At 48.8% G+C, this 21498-nt stretch overlaps 1 protein-coding gene across 1 annotated transcript; it reads left to right on the forward strand.

The window, feature by feature from the left end:
- Positions 1 to 608: 608 nt before the first annotated feature.
- On the forward strand, positions 609 to 5671 carry PRR23E (PRR23 family member E). The gene is made up of 2 exons (XM_054482669.1): positions 609 to 753; positions 4075 to 5671. Exon 2 carries the CDS (start codon positions 4169 to 4171, stop codon positions 4895 to 4897), a length of 729 nt encoding a protein of 242 aa, XP_054338644.1. The 5' UTR covers positions 609 to 753; positions 4075 to 4168; the 3' UTR covers positions 4898 to 5671.
- Positions 5672 to 21498: the final 15827 nt, after the last annotated feature.

Genomic DNA, 21498 nt, shown 5'->3' on the forward strand with positions numbered 1-21498 from the left:
ACATTCAGAACATTTGACTTCTCTTCTTGTGGGATGGCCCAATTGTTTAAGCTTCGGACCCGGCAAACGCAGGATCTGTCCCAGCTGAGCACATTACTCTGCTTCTGATGAAAACTCTGCAATGGCTCGCGTTGCTCCCGGGACAGAGACCAACTTCTTTTGCCCCATCCACAAAGCCTTGGAAGGCGGAAGGCCTCCCCTCTGGCCTCCCCTCTGGCTCTGTGGGCCTCCTGTCTCCTCTCTCGTCAGCTCCACTCCCCCAGCACGGCTGGGGTCCATCAAGCGTGTAGACTCCACCGAAAGCTACCGCCTGCAGGACTCCTCCCCGATGCCTCCCATCCGAGAGGGGAACGTCTTCATACCCTGGTAATACCTCTGCGCTCTTCGGCGTAGCCCTCAATACAATTGAGTTCCACCTCATTTCTGGGATAAGCAGCTGACCCAATCAACCCCACCAACCCCACCGGGGTCTACACCTCAGAGACTGATTGAGTACTGGGGCCTCTTCTGACCACCGCCAGGAGTCCAGGCCCCGCCCCGCGGCTGTGCGCATTCCCGTAAAAGCCCGGCGTACTGCGCTCCTGAGCCTCTCGGAACCCGGGGCCTCCAGTGGTCTCCTGCCGCCACCCGGACCTGGGACAGCAACGCCTAGGGAGCCCCAAGACCTCTTGCGAGAGCATTTCAACTCTGTTGACAAACCTCAACCACTTCAGGGACTTCGCTGGAAAGAAACGTTCTAGAAAGACCACGTGGGTAAGTAGCGAGAAAGAACAAAGTTAGCCTGATGGGATGGCTGAGGGGTGGGGCGAGGGCCTGAGGACCTTCTTTGACACCACCCTCTCCGCCCTCTCCCACCCAACTCCTGGCATCTCCCTTGTCCTCCTTCCCGCCCCTTCCCTGCTTCTCTTGCAGTTCAGCAGGCCTGAAAGTGTCCGCGTCGCACCCCACCCTATGAGACAGCTCTCTCCAACCTGTTCCCTCAGCCTCAGCCCCTCTCCTAAAAGCCAAGCCCAGGACCCTCCTGCCTGCCGCCTCGCAGAATCATCCCTCCACCCGCTGCAGCTGCGAGGTGTGGGTAGAGGCCCAGATTAATGTGTTCTCTGTTCTGCCCAGCTCCCAGGCCTGCCCTAGAGGACCCAGATGAAGGCAGTCTGGCTTCTTCGGACAAGGAAATCGGGTTTTGAATTTGATAGCTGTTTACTCTTTACTTACTAAAGAGTAAACAACAAAACCAGCATGTTTTTCTCCATATCCTTTGAAAAGCCAGTATAGGGCTTTATCCTTTATCAAATTAATTGTAAAAATCAAATTTCCATTTTTGTAATTTGATTTTTTTTTAAAACATGGTGAAGTGGAACATTTTTACATGATTTTGTGTAGCTTATTCTGTGGCTTGCTTGTGGTTACCCTTGGGCGAGATTGTTGATAAGGTCTTATTTACCTGCCGTGGACTAGCAAGAGCTGTCTGTATCTGACATATGATTAGCTCTGGTCTGCCACATGTTGGAGATATCCCCCTCTATTTTGTGGTTTGTCTTTTGATTTTGAACATGATAATTTTGTGGCTTTTTTTTTTAACCAGATATTCAATTTTTAAATAGCCAGTTTTATCTGCCTATATTTTCTTGTCTTGGTATCATGCACAAAGGGCCTTCTCCACCATATTACTTAAGTTTTTGAGAAACCAACTAGGCATTTGTGCATGTTAACTCTTGCAGGGGTGTCCAATCTTTTGGCTTCCCTGGGCCACACTGGAAGAAGAATTGTCTTGGGCCACACATAAAGTACACTGACACTAAAGATAGCTGATGAACTAAAAAAAAAAAAATTATTAAAAAATCCCGTAATGTTTTAAGTTTATGAATTTGTGTTGGGCCATATTCAAAGCCGTCCTGTGCCACAGGTTGGACAAGCTTGCTCTAGAGATGATCTGAACTTGCAAGGATATGCGTATCACAGGCCAGAAGTACATACAATGCAGTGTGTTTTTCCAGAACTGATTTTCCATCTAGAGGCTACCTTTGGGCAGTTGGGGAAGAGGGATTTCCTCCTCAGTATGGGTAACCTTGGGCACTTGAGACTTTCTCAGTGCATTTCGGTTTCCTCCTGCCCCCTTTTCCAGGAGTTGGCTCCTGCAGTCTGGGGCCAGGGTGTCTTTGCCTCAAATTTCTGGGTGGGCCATTTGGTCAGTGGTCCACATCTAAACTGCGGGCATCTCAGCTGGGCCTCCTCCCACTGGTCCTCAGCTTCTGTCCCTGCAGGCATCTATGAAACACTAAGCTCCTTTCTTGTCACTGGCTGTCATTGTGTGTCCTTCAGGTCCCTCAAGAAGATCCTCCCTGGGGCTACTGGCCTGTCCTCCACCCCAGGTCCTCTGCCCATTCGGGAGGAAATGAATGCTTCTTCAGCCACACAGGGCCCTCTGCCCTGACCTTGCCCAAGCTTCCGTCTCAGAGCATCAGGCCACACCTGAGCACCTCCCGTGGTCCAGGACCCCAGCCAGGAGAAAGAGCGCTGGTGCTCTCTTCCCTTAAACCTGTCCTCCCACGCTATGGCAGAGAGGAGGGGGAACACCACTGTCAGATCTCCAGTTTCCCCTGTAACTGTGTTTTGCCTGGGTGGAGGAGAGAAGAGATACACCAGACCCACTCAGCCCACACACACCTAACTATCTGGGAGTGGCTCCTTGGCACATCCCAGTTGCTCAAGACAGAAACTTGAGCATCTGCCTGGCACCTTCCTCTCCTTCTCCTTACATCCATTTCTCTTCCTTTCCCGGGCCGGTTTCTTCCATCTGTGGTCCACCCTCTGATCTAGAGAGGCTCCTGAAACACAAAGCTGGTAGAGCAGCTTCTCAAAGGCTCCCTGCTGTGCTCGCCCTGAGAGTTCTGGCAGGCACTCCGGGGCACCTTCGTGATCTGACTTCTTGTCCCTGCCCCCAGGAAGTCCCTCCCTGCCCTCACTTGTACCCTGAAAGGTTTCCCAGTGTCCTCATCTGCTCAGCTCCTGACTCCAATGGGCAGCCTCCCTCTAGGCTCTGCCAAAAGGACTCTGGAGGCACCTGGCTGGTTTCTTTCTCATACAGGGTCCTCTTGTTCACCTGACTGGAGGTTGTGGGGTGTTTCCAGTCAGCTATGCCTCAGTTTCTTCCATTCCATGCTGCCCCTGACCCCAGCCCTCAGGACCCCAGGGGACCTGACTGCACCAGCCTCCGCTCCTTGATGCTGGGGCTGGGGGTGTCCTCTCCTGGCCACAGGACCCCTCCACCATCTCTCTGTTCCACATCCTTGTCACCTAAGACAGTCAAAGCATGTACTGCGCATCAGTTCTTATTTCAGAAACAGCTCCAAATTTCAAGGAGATTCCTCTGGGGGACCTTCGTTTTGAGGAAAAACACCTGGTGCTACCTGGTGTGCCCTCTCCTGGACGCTGGGCCTTTGATCATCTCTTCACTTCCTTCACTTCCTTTCCATCATGTCCTCACTGTATCAGGTGTGGGTGCTGAATATGCTGTTCAGAACATTCCAGAACACTCCAGGAGAAACCTAACAGGCCTTGTGTTCAGACACTGCGTCCTTTGGAGGAAATGTTTTGGGAGGTCCTGCTTTGTGGGGCAAGCGTCTGTCAAGGACAAAGTACTCCGGGACCTGTCTGCCCCTTCAGCAGCCCCTGCACTGGGGTGGCCCCTGTGGATTTCTGGCTTTGCTGTTCCTTCATCTGTCAGCTTAGGGGCTTTGCTGAATCTTTAACTCTCCCTCCAGCAGGTCTCCAACAGACTTGGCCAACGGTACTCTCCAGTCTTTGGTCTCTGTGACTTGTGTAGAGGGAAGCATGAGGAACTGAATTTGGAACTTGTTTTGATGTCCCTAGAAAATGCCTCACATGGCTGCTGTGCACCCCTCCCACTGCAGGGGCCACTCGTTCCTACCCAGGACACCTTGCTCCTCATCCTCCCTGGAGATGCCTTGATCTTGGCTCTTCTGTCACCTCACCCCCAGCTGTCCCCCTCCTCCCATCCCCTCCTGTGCAATCTGGTCTCCCTGCCCTCTGACTGGCTGTCTGCTCACCTCACAGATACCAGGAGCCCCCTGAGGTGTGTGTGGCCTCAGCTTGCGGAGGAGTGCACTTGCCAGACACTTCGGGGCTTTGAAGAGCGCAGCTCATCTAGATGGGCACAGGTGCATCAGAGAAACAAGCAGAGCAGAAGGTCCGCCGTGCCTTCGAGGCCTCCGAGGAAGCCCACGGGACTCTGGCAGCCTCAACCCCCTGGGTGGCCATGGGCTCTGCCTATGGTTCCTGTACCTGCTTGGGAGCCCAGCCTGTAACTGACCTGGCCCTCTGGCCTGTCATCTACTCCTGCATGGGATTTTCCCCACAAGCTTACCCAGCCTTCTGGGCTTACCCGTGGGTGCTCTATGGTGGGTATCTCTGGATGGGTTATCCCCCTCCAGCTGCCTTGGTGCCTTCAGTGTGGCTGTATTGGAGGGGTACCTCCAGCTTTGACCCCCTCATAGGAAGCCCGTACCTGGCTGCCTTGGCCCCCAACCTATTTCCTTTCCCCATGAGATTCCCACCCACCTACTCCTTGGCTTCTCCCACTCTGGGCGGGGCCACCTCCAGCCACTGTCCCCAGGTGGGATGCTGGACTCCAGCCAGCTCAGCCCCCAGGGCTGCCGTAGGGGGACCATCCAGAGGAGCTCCCTACTTGAAGACATGCAAAGCCCCTCCCTCAGAATGGGCCTCCAGGTTCAGTATTTGGGCGCCTTTGCCCTGCTGCAGTTCAGAGCTCCGCCCTCTGCCCCCTTCCCCCATTGAAGATTCTCAGTTGGACCCCGGCTGCTCCCGCTCCTCCTCACGGTCACCCTGCAGGGCCCGCCGCCGCCTCTTTGAGTGCTAATCAGCCCTGTAGACCCAGACCCACCCAAAAATCAGAGACATGTCTGGTGGAGCCCAGCCAGCTGTGGACTTTGAGTTTTTGGAAGAGTCTCAGATCTAAGTTGTTTACTATTCCTCAGTACAGAGTACACCTCCTGGACTCATGCAAGGCCCCTCTATTTGCTATTTCTCTTTACTTTCTTGTTTTTCTGTTTGCCCTTCAACCCTGATACTGGCACCTTTTCTCTTCCCCAGACTGTCCTGGGCCCGCCCTCTAGTAGATTTGCTGTAAGTCCTCAAATATGCATGCATGCAACCTTGTAAAATGAGCTTATTTAAGCTCAATCCAAGCTGTAGAAGCGCTCAGTTAGAATAGGCCTCCAGGTTTGGTATTTGGGCACCTGTGCCACCCTCCAGCCCAGGACTCTCTCTGCCCCTCCTCAGCAAAGACCCTCAGCAGGACCCCCGCATCCCTGGCCACCCTGTGGGGCCTGCTGCTGTCTCTTCCAGCATTGGTGTGTCCTCCAGGGAACCACACACTCAAGCACTTTGGAACCCATGGAATCCAGTGAGCACTTGCTGTGGGCTCTGCCTAGAAGCTTCCAAACCCTGTGTGTTCCAGTGGACACAGAATAGGAAATGCTGACTCGTTCAGAGCGCTGGCGCCCTTGGGTCCTTGCAGGTGTGCTCTTCTCACTCCTCACCCCATCAGCACCTTCTGGGGTAATGCACACACCAGTAAAATGTACGGTGCATGCTTTTAAAAAATTTTAAATAAATGATACTATGCTATAAATCATGTTTTCTCCAATTTTTCATTCATTAGTTTAAGACCTAGCCATATCTGTATATATATATAGTGTATTTTGCTTATTCAAATTTATTAGCATGTTTTCCATACTATTTCTTGCTGTATTTCTTGTTATGTGCTGTATTCCATTTTTCTTTAAAATTTTATTGTGTATATTTGAGGTTTACAACGTGATGTTATGGGATACATACAGATAGTAAAATGGTTACCATAGTGAAGCTGACTAATATCTGTCATCTCACTGTTATTTTTTTTGGCGACAAGAGGAGCTAAAATCTACTTATTTGACAAAAACCCCTAGTAGAATGCCATTTCATTAGCTTTATTCCTCATGCTGTACCTTAGAGCTCTAGGCTTGCTCAGCCTACGTATATTTAGTATCCTTTGACTTACATATCCCAGTTTCCCCACTCCCAGCCCATGGGAACCACTGCTTCTTTCTCTATCTCTGTATTTTAGCTCTTTGTTCTGTTTTAATATTCCACATATAAGGGAAGCTGTGCAATTTTTTTTCTGTGTCTGACTTATTTCATCATTCCCCATGCATATTATGGCAAATGGCACGATCTCCTTTTTAAAGGCTAAATAATATTCTATATCCATTATATATATGGATATAATCATATTTTCTTTATCCATTCATCCATTGATAGGCATTTGGGTTGTTTCCGTATCTTGGCTATTGTAAATAATTCTGCCATGAACATGGGAGTGCAGGTATCTTTATGAGGTGGTGATTTCATCTTTTTTGGGTACATACCCGGAAGAAGCATTGCTGGGTCATATGGTACTTCTAGGTTTAATTTCTTCAGGGACTTCTATATTGTTTTCTATAATGGCTGTACCCCTACTTTTCTTTTCAAATATTGTATATATTGAAAACTTCCCATGGATTTTTCTGTTTTATTAGTATCTATTTTTGACTCATTGATTCTGTGTTTTGAAGTGTCTTCTCATTGTGAGCTTGTTTGTTTTGTAATTTCTTAAAGTTAATAACAGCTAGTTCATTTTTAGGCTTGATTCTTTGCTGTTACAAGTTTTTAAGGCCACAAAATTCCCTCTAAATATACCACTTTAAAGTATATCCTACAGTTATGATATATGATATTCTTATTTGTTTATCTTTTTAAATAATCACTATTAAGGAAACTCAAATAAATTTTATTTTCTTATAGCCTGACAAACCAAAATTGTAGTTTAAAAGTCTCATATAGAATTTCTATAATATTCCAATTAGTATTCCAATTATTATCGCTGTTATAATGGACTAATGAGAATTAAAATAATGTCTGTATGATATTGATAGAGCATTAGTATGGAAGTTATTCACTTACAATATTCATACCAATAATATGTGCACTACCCAAAAAACTATAGCTTCATCCACAGCACTTTGAGCAAAACTTGAACCTCTTGAGTGGCAGGGCTTGTATACCTTTTGCCGATCTTATGCTGATGGTGAAGGAGAAATCATTAAAAATACATATTGAAGGGAGGAGAAAGGTTGCCAAGTTTCTTGGTATACTTTTGGAATTTGAAATAATTGATCTATTAGAAGGTTGAATTAACCTTGAAGAAACCCAATTCTGTCTCCAGGACATGATAGCCTAGGGAAACCCAGGAAAACCCAGCCTGAGATGAGGCATCCGTGTAACCTCCCAGAGCAGGTGCAGAGGGACAGGGCTGCAGGTCCCCAAGACCCTCAGCTGGGGAGGGGAGAGGGAGCTCTTCAGACTAGCACCAGGGAATTGATTTCTCCTTCCAGCCTGAAGATCACCCCTTCTGCTCTCCGTAGTTTTCTCTTGGCTCTGTGTTTTGGATGATGCCTTCTCTAGAGTGGTGGTTTCTCAAGATGGTTCTGTTTCTGCAAGTGCCTTTTACACAGCCTGAGGCTTTCTTACAAACTTCCTGTTCTTGGATGAGGGCAGCAAGGCTCATGCCAGATGCTTTTCTCTTTTTACGCTGATTGCAAAAGACTGAGCAAATGTAAGAGACTGTTGATGACAGGTGCATACACGGCTGGCCCCCCCAGGGGCTGCGGAGGATGGGGGCAGCCCAGGTTGTTGGGCTGCTTGACCACTGCTTCCCACAGTGTCCCCAAAACACCTGGGTGGCCCCTCAGTGCTGCCAAAGTCTTCCACAGGCTGAGCTCCCCCACGCCCAACAAGGAACACAGAGCCCCCAAAGCCACCTGCTAAATGGGGCAGAGCCTGCAGAGAGCTGCTTGCAGGGAGCTGGGAGGACGTGTGGGGCTCCCTCTCGTAATCTGTTTTTACATTTTCTTCTCAGCTTTCCTGAGGTATACAGCAGTCCCTCCTTATCCTCGGTTCTGCTTTCTTGAGGTTTCAGTTACCCACAGTCAACTTTGGTCTGAAAATATCAACTAAAAAATCCCAGAAATAAGCAATTTCTGAGTTTTAAAGGGGCCACCATTCTGAGTAGTGTGATGAGATCTCTGTCTTGCCCTGGGAGTGGAGCCTGCCTTGTCCAGAGTTCCATGCTGTCTTCAGGTTCCACGTTGTCTTCATCACCTGCCTATTAGTCACTCCACTGTCTTGGCTATCAGGTCCACAGTGGGGGTACCTCCGCTTGTGTTCAAGGAACCCTTGTTTTATCTAATGGTGGCCTCAAGGCGCTAGAGGAGTGCTGCTGGCAATTCACATAGGCCAAAGAGAAGCCATAAAGTGCGTCCTTTAAGTGAAAATGTGAAAGTTCTTCACTTAATAAGGAATGAAAAAAATAGGTTGCTGAGGTTGCTGAGATCTATAGTATAATAAGATGCTGAGAGACAGGGAGACCACATTCACATAACTTTATTACAGCATATAGTTATAATTGTTCTGTTTTATTATTGATCTTACTGTGCTGAATTTATGAATTAAACTTTATCATAGCTATGTATAGGAAAAACAGTGTATACAGGGTTCGGCACCATCTGTGGCTTCAGGCATCCACTGGGGGTCTTGGAACATACTCCCCTTAGATAAGGAGGGACTACTGCAATTGCATTTTTACATTTCTATTTGAAGAATTTTAATTATAAGGAGTAATAGAAGGAACACCCATATATCCCCCATCTGTATACAATTGTTAATACTTTGCAACCTTTGTTTTATCTCTTGGTCTCTATTCATACAAACAAATACACTTACGCATAGTATCATGCATATGGATTATCTATCCATTTGTAGGGCTGTCTATCAATCTGTTAAACCATTTGAAAGTAAATCACAGATGTCTGACACTTCCTCATGCACCTCTCAAAAATAAGAGCATTCTCCTACGCTACCACTTATCATTATCATACCTGACAAGATTAATAATTCCCTAATGTCTATTATTCAGAACATACTCAAATATTCCCAGTTTCCCCAACAATATACAGTGTTTGATAGCTTTTTTTAAAAACCTAGGATAGATCACATAGCCATCTATATATCCTATTTCGTGGAGTGACTGTCCCAGGTTTTTTTTCCTTGGGTTGGTTGTGGGGTATGTGGTGTGTGTGCACTTATTCTATACATAAATGTTTTGTCAGATACAAGTATTGCTTATATCTTCTTTGTGGCTTTTTACTTTTAAAATGGGACCTGTCAATCAACAGAAGTTGTAAATTTTATGGATATCCAATTTTTATTAATATCTTCTCTTTTGGGTAGTACTTTGAAAAGCCTGTTTAATAGCTTACCCGAAGGTCATGGACATAGTCTCATATTTTTTTCTTGAAGGTTTATTGTGTTACATTTTATACTTAGGTCTATAATCTACTTCAAATTAATTTTTGAAATTTGTTGCCTCTTGGCTTGTGGAACAGCCTTTGGCCTATTTTAGTACATTTTCCCATGTACTTAAAAATTCTGCAATTTAGGGGTATAATATTCCATATATGTCATTTAGGTGAAATTGGATGATTATTTTGTTCAAATATATGTTATTATTGCTTTTTATCTTCTTGTTTCATCAGAGTTGGCATTAAAATCTCCAACTCTGATTGTGACTTATTCTATTTCTACTTCTAGTTTTGTTGATTTTTGCTTTATATTTTTAAAGTTATGTTATTAGGTATATAACAAATTTGGGACAAAGAATGATTTGTCTTTTTTATAAGATGTCCCACTTGACATCTTTCAATGCTTCTAACGTTAACATCTGTTTTGTGTGATGATAATATATTCATTCCACTTTTCCTTTTCAGGCTAGTCAGGTGAAGCAGTGAGGGTGGAAAAGGAACAAAGAAATCTATAACTGCCTGTGATCCATTAGCTGTAGACACCACTGCCTGTGTACTTTTCTTTTGGTTGGTGCTTGCCTTACTTTCAATCACTTCATGTTCTTAAGTGTTTCATAAGCAGCAGGTCGATGGTTTGGTTTTTTCAATCCAGTCTGACAGTCTCTGTCTTTTAACTGGATTGTTTACACCACTTATATTTAACAGAATCACTGCTATCATTGACCTAATACCATTACCATTACCATCTCACTATTTGTGTTCTCTTTGTTCCCTCTGCTCTTTGTTCCTTTATTTCTCCTTTCCTGCCATCTTTCATAATATTCAAAGTATTTTTTAATTATTCCATTGTACCTCCTCTATTACTATTTAATTACACGTTAGTGTATTATTCTTTTGATGGTTACTCTGGAGATTAAAATATGTACCCTTGATGTATTACAGCCTACTTTATATTTGTATTTTACTACTTTTCCAAATCATGCATGAGCCTTCCAGAAGTTTTAACTCCATTCTTCCCTCTGCTTTTGCCCTATTGTTGTAATGCCTTCTATTTAAGTTGGTAGTTTCACAAGACATTATTGTTTGAGACTTACAGCCATTGCTGTTATACAGTTACTCATATATTTCCCTTTCCAGCAGTCTTCTTTCCTGCCAAAATCTCGATGCCTCTGCCTGGAATCATTTTCTTTCAGCCTGAAGAACTACTTCCATGCTGTGAATCATGAGGAATTCTTTCAGCTTATGTTTGTCTGGAAACATCTTAATTGTGCCTTCTATTTTAAAGGATATTTTTGCTGACTCTTTTTCCTAGGTCAGCAGATTTTCCTGAAAGTATCATTCCATTTTTTTTCCTCATGGGATTCTAAGTCACAAGGAAGACTTACACACTTTGGACAACTTTCAGAACAGGAAAAAATCTTCAAGGGCTTGTGGACACTCACACCAACATGTTCACTAAGGTCATTTTTTATTATTGATGGTAACTTGATTCCATTGCTTGAGAATGCAATATAAAACCAATTCTTTGAAATTTATAGATATTATAAACCCAGTAAATTTTGTAAACTTGTTAAGTACATTTTCATTGCAGCGTTCTTTATATGTCCATATATGGAAGAGTTCTGATCAAGTTGCTAATTGTATAGTTTAAATCTTTTATATCATTAACTATAATTTTTGGTTTCCTGATCTTTCAGTTATTTAGAGATGTGTGTTGTGTGTTGAAATTTATCAAAGTATTTTTCTTGTATTTACTGTCATCTTGTATTAATCATTTTGTTATCTTCTGTAGGCTAATAATACAGTGAATTGTGTTGAATCATCCTTGCAACTGCAATCTCCTAGCAGTTGAGATAAACTAAATCTGACCATATTTTTGTATTTTGCAATATATTTTGTATTTTTGTATTTTGCAATATGTTTTGCATTTGGTTTATTGATGTGTTATTTAGGATATTTTACATAAGGGAAACATAATCTAGGTATGTTTCTTGTGTTGACCTTACCAGTTTTGAATTCAAAAACTAAATTTCACAGCTTTTCTTCTGAAAAGAAATTTCTGGAGTCTATTTATGAGAAAGTTTGAAAAATCACCTATAATCACCTGTTCCTGGGACTTTTTTTTTTTTTTGGAAGGAGTTTCACTCTTATTGCCCAGGCTGGAGTTCAATGGTGCAATCTCAGCTCACTGCAACCTCCGCCTCCTGGGTTCAAGTGATTCTCCTGCTTCACCCACCCGAGTAGCTGGAATTACAGGCATGTGCCACCATGCCTGGCTATTTTTGTATTTTTAGTAGAGACAGGGTTTCTCTATGTTGTTCAGGCTGGTCTCGAACTCCCAACCTCAGATGATCCATCTGCCTCGGCCTCCAAAGTGCTGGGCATGAACCACCATGCCTGGCCTCCTGGGACTTTTAAGGAGTAAAGGAGTTACCACTTTGCTTATCACATTTATTTTTGTATTAGTAGTTTTTATATTTCTTTTATATAATAGTTCTATATTTTATTTAAATGCATCTTTTCTCATCTTTCTTAATCGGTCTTCTCAATGTTTTGTCTAGCAAAGTTTCTTTCAAAGAAATCATTTTTTTCACTCTTACTATTCTGTCATTCTATGTTAATGGTTTCTGCCTTTGTATTTTGTCCCTTCATTTTATTTCCATGGATTTGTTCTGTTGCTATTTTTTTAAACCTCAATGGAATGCGTAGTGTTGTTTCTCTTTCACCTTATGATGAACTTAAACCTATACATTTTCTTCAGAATACCCACCTCTTTAGCTTTGTCCCACAAATTTGGTAGGTGGTATATTCCTTATTGCCTATTGGACAGGGCTGAGGAGCTCCTAGAGCTTCAGTCCCTGGGGGGGACCAGGTTCCCTCAGCCCAGCCTCAGGCATCAGCAGCAGAATCCCACAGTGCAGCTCCTGCCTGGACAGGCTTGGGGCCGCCATAGCACTGGGCCCAGAACTTAGCATGTGGGCATCAGATCCTCCTCTTCTTCGGCCTCTTCACCCTGCTCAGACTGTTAACCCCATCACTGCCCCCATACAAAGCCCATACACGTGCTGTGCACCATGGCCAAGACAGGAGCCCACCCAGTACTCATTGAGCTGCCGTTGTGAACCCTGCCTGAGCTCCCCAGTATGAACACGCCTTGCTGACCTGGGGCTCCTGGCCACACCCTGAGCAAGTCCAAATGCACCTGTGTACCATCTCAGCAGACACGAGGGCGCTGGGTTATGATGGGATATCCTCGTAGGGACCGTGCACTGTCTAACCATTTAACTGCAGCAGCATTGCTGAAGGCATCTGGGTGCCAAAGCTGGAGAACATCTTCAGGACTCTGCCATTTAAACTCAGAGTTCACTTTGGAGCCCGGTGGGGCATTTTGGAGGTTGACAGCTATCCTCCAGAGCCACTTCCTCCAAGGAACACAAGAGGCTGGTGTTTCTATGGGTCAGGAGTAATGAGCAGTGTGCTACAACCAGGGAGGGGAGGAAAGCAGATGTGGGCCAGCATGAGTGCCAAACCACTCAGGAGTGGAGACAGCACAGAGCAGGGGCAAAGCTGGCCCTGGGCCTGTCCTGCCACCAACCTGTACGCCCTCCACCTCACCTCCACTCACACCCTCCACAGGCTCATGCACTTGCCTTTCCACAGGGCAATATTTAGATAGTTAACTCCTTTCCAAACTCCTGGCATTCCTATGCCCACATTAGAGCTTCTCCCTGTTCTTGTACTTTATATATTACTTTTTTCAAGACTTGAGTCACAGGTGATATATTTTATTTTAAATTAGCTTTTTTACTCCATATAATCCCCTTTTTTTTTTTTTTGAGACAGGGTCTCTTCCTGACACCCAGGCTGAAGTGCAATGGTGCAATCATGGCTCATTGCAGCCTCAACCTCCCTAAACAGGTGATCCTCCCACCTCAGTCTCCTGAGTGGCTGGGACTACAGACATGTGCCACCAGGCCTGGCTAATTTTTGTATGCCCAGGCTGGTCTCAAACTCCTGGGCTCAAGTGATCCACCAGCCTTAGCCTCCCCAAGTGTTGGGATTACAGGTATGAGCCACTGTGCACGGCTGTAATGCCTTTTCAATAGGTGCACTACATGTTAAATCTAATCACTAAAGGAAATTTCAGCATCACTTACCAGATGTAGAATATAAAGCTAGATACAGTGAAAACAGAACAATGTGATTACATTCTGACTGGCTGAAGGTGTCGGTCTCAAGCCTAGACTTGTTTTGCTAAAAAGAGAGATTGGTAGGTGTTGGTGTTACAGCCCAACTCTCAGCTCTAAGAGGCCACAAGAAGCACACTGGATCCCTGATTCCCCCCTGTTGCAGAGCCTGAGCTCTGGAGGACAGACCTAGAATCTTTGGCCTTAGCCACATCCACTCCTGTCTGCCCCAAGTTCCCCACATGGAGTTTCGGTTCTGCCCAGGGTACGGGGCAGAGATAAGAAATGAAGTCTCTGCTTCCTTTCCCAGTCGGTGGAACCCAGCATTGGAAGAGCAACAGGAGCACCCTGTCCCTGGCTCCCTTCTTCATAGGTTTCTGACTCAGTTTCCCCACTCACACTCTATCTCTGTGCGGGGGTTGAAGCCCAGCTGGCCTCCCCTAGGACACCTTGAGGATGGGGCACCCTCCGCCTCTGGGCAGCTCCTCTCTTGAACATGTTGGCTGGCCAGAGCCAGGGAAGCTGTCCCCCTAACCTCTACCAATGGCCTGGACTGCCCCAGCCTCTCCTGTGAGATGCTCACATGGCCCAGGGTTGAAGGAGTCAACTTGCAAGGGCAGGGCCAGGGCCAGGGGCAGGGGCAGGGGTGCACACACCTCGCCCTGGGCCTGGGGGCTGGGCAGCTACCAGTTTGCCCCTGTTGTCCTTCTGCTGGGCTCTGCACCAAAGACCTACAGCTCCCAGGCTCCCTTGCCAAGTGGCTTCCTGGCAGGCGTTGGTGAGAGCGTGAGAGGAAGGGGAGAAACTAGGGTGTCTTCCCCTCCTCTCTCTGCCTCTTGGGCTCTGGCTCCCCTGGGCGGCCCTTGCTGTGGCCTGGTTCCCTCTCAACGCCCTTACGTGCGGGTCCTGGCAGCATCACTTCCCTCCATTGTCCCCTCAGCCTTGCAGCGATGGCGGCTTCCGGCCATGGTTGACCGAGCTGATCACTGTCCCATCAGGCTTCCCAGCAATTCCATCACCCAGAGAACTTATTCTCTGAATTAAATTCACTTGCTTTATAAAACTTCGAGGGATTTGTCTCTTGGAGGGACAGGCTGTGCCCTGTGGAAGTGCAGCAGTGGGAAGCAGAGGGGGCCTCTGAGGGCTGGCACACCTGCCTGGAGAGGGCTGAGCTGCAGGGCGGAGCAGGCCTGCCACTGTCCAGGCCCCGGGTGGGGTGCTAGAAAGAAAATACTCCTGGGTTTGGGTGATTTTGGGGACTCTAAGGGCAGGGGTTGGCTCAGATTGGCTATTGCCAAAAAGTGGGTCAACGCCACGACTGGGTTTCTGGCTAAATCCTATCTATAGAGGGGGTACGTGTAGACAGGCTGTCAGGGGGACAGAAGTGGCAGTCGCTTACTTTGGCTGAAAGAGTGGTTGCTTGGTATTTTGTGGGTGGCACAGTGAGTGACCTCACTTTGTCTGGGCAGAGACACATCATGAAGTGGCCTTGCTTTGTCTCATGTCATCATGTCTCAGTAACCTTAGCCTCGGTTGGTCTTCTGTGCAATGGTTAATGTCTAATAGAGTGGACCCAGCTGTAAGTGCCTGGCCAGCTTCTGGATGGGAGGAGCTGCCCTTTTTCTTTCTGGAGAGGCATCGTGTGAAACATTTCTGACCATGGCCTTCCCTTGCTCGAGCCCCAGTGATGCTCTGCCTGGCCCAGTGTACCCAGCGCAAGTGCCCCTGAGCCCGGCTCCCAGGCAGACCAATGGTGCCAGCACCCACACTGCAGGAGCAAAGCACTGCACCCCAGTTCACACATTTAATCCTGTAGTATGGGTGGCACTAGCACCATTTTCCAGATGAAGAAACTGAGGCATGAAGAGGTTAGGGCCTCTGCCACTGTAAGAAGAGACAGAGCCGGCCTTCCCCAACTTACCCTAACGATGATAGCCGTCATGAGAAGAACAGCAGCAGCTGACAAGAACTGAGCCCCAGCTGCTGGCCACATGCTGAGGCCTGTGCCTATGAGCACCTTCACCAGCACAGCAGCTTGAGGAGGTTTGATTGCCATCGCCACTTTATAGGCCAGGACTGAGCCAAAGAGGCCAGAGGCTTTAGGGTCACCCAGCCAAGGCGTCTAAAATACCAAATCCCTGTCACCCCAGGGAAGCCACTAGCCCCCCAACTTGCTCCCGTGCAGCCCCTGGTGCTCCCCTGAACGCTTCTTGCACACCCATCACTGTGGCTGCCTGGTTCCCAGCACATCTTCCCTGCCACCGTGGAAGCTTCTGGAGGAGGTAATGGCCCAGTTGATCTTGTGCCCCTACACGAGGGGTGTGAGCAGGCAGGATGCGGACGTGACAGCAGGTAAGGGTACGGGCTGCAGCGTTTCCTCTGACTGTGTGAATAGGGAAAGGGCTGGGGAAGCCCACCCTGCCGGCCCCATCGAAGTCACAGATGCCAACACCTTCAGTCGCTGCTGGCAGGCAGGAGTGAGGGCTGGGGAGCCGCAAGCAGGCAGGCCGCCAGGACAGTGGTCAGGCGTCCAGCCTGAGCTGGACGGCAGGTGGAGAATCCAGGCTGCAGTGGGGCCCGGGGCTCATGCTCAGGAGCCAGGCCCGGGCTGGAGGTCAGGGAGCAGTGGGCAGAGTGACCACAACCCACAGCCCCTCCTGTGAGGCCCAGGCCAGAATGGCCCTAGGATGCCTATGACTGAAGGTCTCTGTGACATTTCAGCAATGACATCGTGCCTATGGGCTGTGTGGTGTAACAACACAGCGTGGCCTAGTTAAGGATTCAGACTCTGGCCTGCAGCCATTGTTTCCTAAGAAAAGTCACACTGCAAAGTGGCTGCCACTGGTACCTCATCTGTCTGTGTCATCCACCCCAGAGGCTCAGCCAGTTTGCTTTACAAGGGTTAGAAATTAGTTTTCAAAGGTGGAATTGGTGGCTTGTTAATCTGCATAACAGATGCTGACAGTGGGCTATCCCTGGGAAATCACTGCTAGAGGTCTGTGGATTGGCTAGAATATTGTGCCGTAAGCCGTCCTCTATCCAGGCTTTGGTGGAGAGGATGTGGTGGCTGTGATGTGCTGGAACATCTGCCTTTGCTGGAGCGAGCCTTTATGCAGGAGAAGACCAGAGGGCTGATACCTTAACCAACATCCCCATGGGCCTGTGAACTGCCTTTGGTGTGACCCCACTGGAGAATATTTGTGTGCTACACTTCAGGATGCAAGGAGGAATCTGGTCTGCACCTTGCTCTCAAGATACCCCCTGATGAAGCTGAAACAGCACTCACCAGGCGGGCACTCACTACAAATCTTTTAGCAGCTGATGTCATCTGGACCCGACATGTGGCAGGATCACACTGCCTGGGGTGGGGGCAGAAGGGCTGTGAAACACGGAGGCCATAGGGTGCACCGGGCTGAGGGGGACGCAGGGTGCGGGCATGTGCACGCTGCATGGAGACCCTCATGCTGGCCAGCATGGGGGCAACCCAGGCTTTATCAAGAGCAGGAATCAACTGGAGACTTGACAAGCTGGTGTTTCCTGCTGGAGAACACTGGAGCTCAGCCTGTCCATCAGTTGGCCCCAGAGGCTGGAGTGCAGGCAGGACTGTGAGGCCCACCTGCCACTAACCTGCCAGGGAGGGCCTCTTGAAGCTTGTCTGCCTGGACATGTGCAAAGTGGCTGATGATGGCTGTGCCAAGTCCTCTGGGCCCTGAGGCACTGAGCAGCCCCACAGGAGCTGAGAGGTGCTGCACCCGACCCTCCCTCCAGCAGCACCATGAGGAAGCATGTGGCTGTGCCTGCATGAGGGGCCAGCTGGACTTGGGGGCTGAGAGATGGACGGAAAGAGGACTACTCTTCTCAGGGGCTGCACCCCCAGTCCCAACCACTCCGGGCCTGTTTGGGAATCCTGAGAGCTCCCATGGCAGACACAGATCTCGCTGAGTCTCAGCCTTTGTGGATTGGAGTTGTCAAAAGCCTGCTGTGACCTGGGAGCAAGGGAGGCCAGAGCCCAGCATGAGGCCCCAGTCAAGCTGCCTGGCAGCTCAACCACTGCAGTGGGAAGGAAGTCATGTCCCCCAGGCTCCATACAACTGTCAGCAGTGCAGTCATTGTGGGTGCACCCCCCAAGCGGGCCATTCACCAGCCCTAGACTCCCCAGGCCTTACCTTAGAACCCTCTGCTTATAGCCCCAGGACCCTAGGCCAGACCCTGAGGAGGCCCGCAGGCTCTGGGCAGTGCAGTCCTGTGTCCATGCAGTGCCTCGCCTCCCTCACCTGCAGAAAGAACAGCGGGGCCACTGGAGGGGAATCCCAGTGGAGCTTGTGGGGAGAGGTGGGGACCGTGGGGGAGGCTCCTGGGCTAACTCCAGCCTCTGAGCTGCTGTGTGACTTGGGCAAGTCACTCACCCTGCGGTGCTGTTATCCAGGCGCTCTGGTATCCTGGTGGTTCTGCCAGGGCTGGATGGGTCACCGCACACGCCTTAGGGCCATAGAGCTTTTTGTGTGGCTGTTGTGCCCCGGGCTGATTTGAGTGATGGGGGACACTAAAGACACTAACCACCCACCGGACGGTGTGAGGGCTAAGGTGCCGCTTTCCCGAGCCTGACTGTCCCCTTAGGTTCCTTGGTGGCGGTCAGCAGCAGGAGGTGGGAAAATGAGATTGTGGCTCACTTTTCCAGGCACCCACAGTTGCAGATGCTTTCCATGAGCTGCTAACCCTGTAAGCAGGTGCTGCTGAAATCAGCACCACCCTCCCCATTCCACAGAGGGGGAAACACGGGCAAGGAAAGGCCGATAGTAACCTCTATTTCAAAATTGCTCAGAGATTACGTTTCCATTGCTCTCACCATAAAACGTTAAGTATGTGAGGTGATGGCTAAGTTCCATTGCTCTCATCATAAAACGTAAGTATGTGAGGTGATGGCTTGGTTTAATAATTCCACATTGTATACATATGTCAAAGCATCACATTGTACCCCATAAATATAGGCAATTATTATTTGTCCACTAAAAATTAAAAAAAACAATCAGGTCGAGGCAGGGAGAAGCTTTGGGGAGGAATGGTCAGAGGAGGACAACTGAGCCCCATGCGTGCTTCCCACACCCCCAAGCCTGTCCCTTTGACATTCAATTCAGGTTTTGGTTTGAAATTTGGTGGATCTGGCCTGGAGGATGTTGTCTTCTCTGAGGCACCCACAACCCCAGGTTGAGTTGAGCCTGTGCGGCAGGGCAGCCCCTAAGGCTGGATCGTCCTGAATGAGCCTTCGACGTATCGGATGAATACGCCACCCCCAAGGGATGCAGTGGCAGCCTGACAGTGCCACACATAGGCTGCCGTCTCTCCCATGGGTTCCTCCTCATGACCTCACTTCCTGCTAAGGATGTCTCAAGGGGACTTCTCAGCACCCAGGCAAAGCCCTGGGCACTCACCATCTCCCTCACAGCTCCAGGAGGGCCTCTCTTCTCATAGCACCAGGAAAACAGCAGAGCTGCTGCCCTCCCCAAATGCCAGCACCCCACTGAGGTGGGACAGAAGTGGCTCCAGGAGCAGCAGAGTGAGTTCCTCCCAGCCGTTGCACCCAGGCCTGGAGCACAGCCCAGGGAGAGGAGCTCGTGGCCCTGGGGAAGTGCTGTGCCGGGGAGGGGCAGGGGCGCCAAGCCGGGGGCGGCACTCAGGCTGTGGGTGAACCTGAGACTTCAGTTGGAGGAGGGTGAGAAATGGCACCAATGAGACCCTGGGCCAGCACGTTCCGAGGCAGAGAGCTCGAAGGGGAGCACTGACTCAGGCGCAGGACCCAGGGACAGGCAGCTCAGGAGACCCAGAGCCTGGAGCAGGACCCCGTGGCACAGCAGTCCCTGTAGCAGGGCCAGGCAATGTCCTGAAGCAGGAACAAGCAGTTCAAAGAAACCCCTTAAGAAAATGCTGGGAATGGAAATATAATGGAGACAACGAAGGCCTTCATAGCAGGGAAAACAGAATTAATGAGCTGGAAGATGATGTGGGGGAACTCGCTCGGAAGGCGTGCAGAAAGGACGATGATGGAGCAGGTACCAGGAAGATGAAGAGGCACAGCAGAGAAAGCCTCAGCACCTGGATCCCAGGGTCTCACAGAAGAAAGTACAGAAATATTCAAAGAATCAATGACCAAGATTTCACAGAAATAAAGAAGCTTCGAAAGATTGAGAAATACCAAGAATAGAATAGGAACCCCCACCCCCCACCTCCAGACACACAATGAGATTTAATATCCTCAAGCAGAAGCTTCTGGAAGGCTCTGGAACACAGAGCCCCACCAGGACACACATCCAGGGTGATGGCAGGCCCCACCCCATGCCACCATGGTGTGCTGAGTACGCCTGCATCTCTTTCTTCCTGTCCATCCACCTCTGGTTGTCAGAAGTGGACAAGACGAGAACACAGAGGTGAAAATATGAAGTACCATTTTAGCTCACCAAATGCAAGAGTTTATTTGATACATTATGGTCAAGTAGGTCTCACCTAGTCCTGGAGATCCTGACCAATGTTCTAAGTCAGTACTGTAAGTTCCCACTGAGGAACTGCCAAGGGGCTCCCCTTGGCCCACCTCGACACCCCTGTGTGTGTAACAGAAAGCACAGCTCTTTCCTTCCCCCACATCCCAACACATGGCCGAACTTCACAGTCCATACAAAAGATCCCCAGAACCCATCCAACATTCCTGTTAAGGAACTGCAGAATCTAGAGGATACTAGGGCGCCCACCTGCCAGGCCTTGCACAGCCTAGGCTGTCCCAGCCCCCTACAGCAACCTCAACCTCCTGCAGTGCTGCAGGTCACAGAGTCTGTCCTCAACAAAGTACCTCTCAGCAGATCTCATCTCCAAGGCTGCCTTCACCTTCTTGCTTGAGAATGAATGGCCAAAGCCTAATGGGTCTTACACTACTTTTTTGTACCAAATATTAAATAGCACTTTCATCTGTCTTAATTATTCTGAATAAAATTCACACATGCAGATACTTCCAGTTCCAGACAAACTTGGAGTAGAGCACTTCTCCCTATTCATCCTGCTAAGTACAGCCAGAAGCCTTGGATGTTATTCATAAAACAAACATGAAAAGAGTCAGAACCATGGAGGGGAGAAGGCAGGGGCTGGGAAGGACCTGGCTGTAAATTTCCCGAGTTTTCTTTTCCCTCCTATAACCTGGAATGGGTGCTGGGAAAGCCAGCAACCCAGAGGTGCCAGTAGGAATAGACAGAAGAGAACTCAAGCCTCCTATCTCTAGCCAAAGCCCCAGAAAAGAGGCAGCCCAGCAAATCAGAAAACATGAGGACAATTAAGTACCCTTCCCCAGCCAAACCCCATAGAAAAATCGCAGCCTGACTCCATTAACAAATGGAGGGGACGCAGCCTTGGCCTTGGCCCTTGCCTGCTGTAAGGAGACACCCCTCCCCCTTTCCTTCCCCCACCCTCCCGACCCCCACCGGGGTATGGGAGAAGCCTGCGTGGGGACCTGGGACTTGTACTCCTGCCTGGCTGAAACAAGGTCCCCATCCCCGCAGTGTCAGTGGAGGCTGCACAGGGAGGGGAAATGAGGTACCCTCCTCTTCCCAACAGTTGGTATCAGTGGAGGCCTAGTGGGGAGACTGGACTCCCACCCCACCTCCCCACGAGGCCAAGGAAGGCCAAGTGGACAGCATGGACTTCCAGCCCCACTTGGCTGGAACTAGGTGATCCCCCTTTTCCTCCACTGGCCTGGTGTCAGAGTAAGCCAGCCAAAACCGTTAAAGAAGACGAAAGACTCACAGCATAATGCCACAAATGTCAGGATACAAACAAAAATCACTCATTATGCCAAGAATTAGAAAAATCTCAATTTACATGACAAGATACAGTCAACAGATGCCAACACTGAGATT

This window comes from Pongo pygmaeus, chromosome 2, assembly GCF_028885625.2.
Source record: "Pongo pygmaeus isolate AG05252 chromosome 2, NHGRI_mPonPyg2-v2.0_pri, whole genome shotgun sequence".
Classification (NCBI taxonomy): domain Eukaryota; kingdom Metazoa; phylum Chordata; class Mammalia; order Primates; family Hominidae; genus Pongo; species Pongo pygmaeus.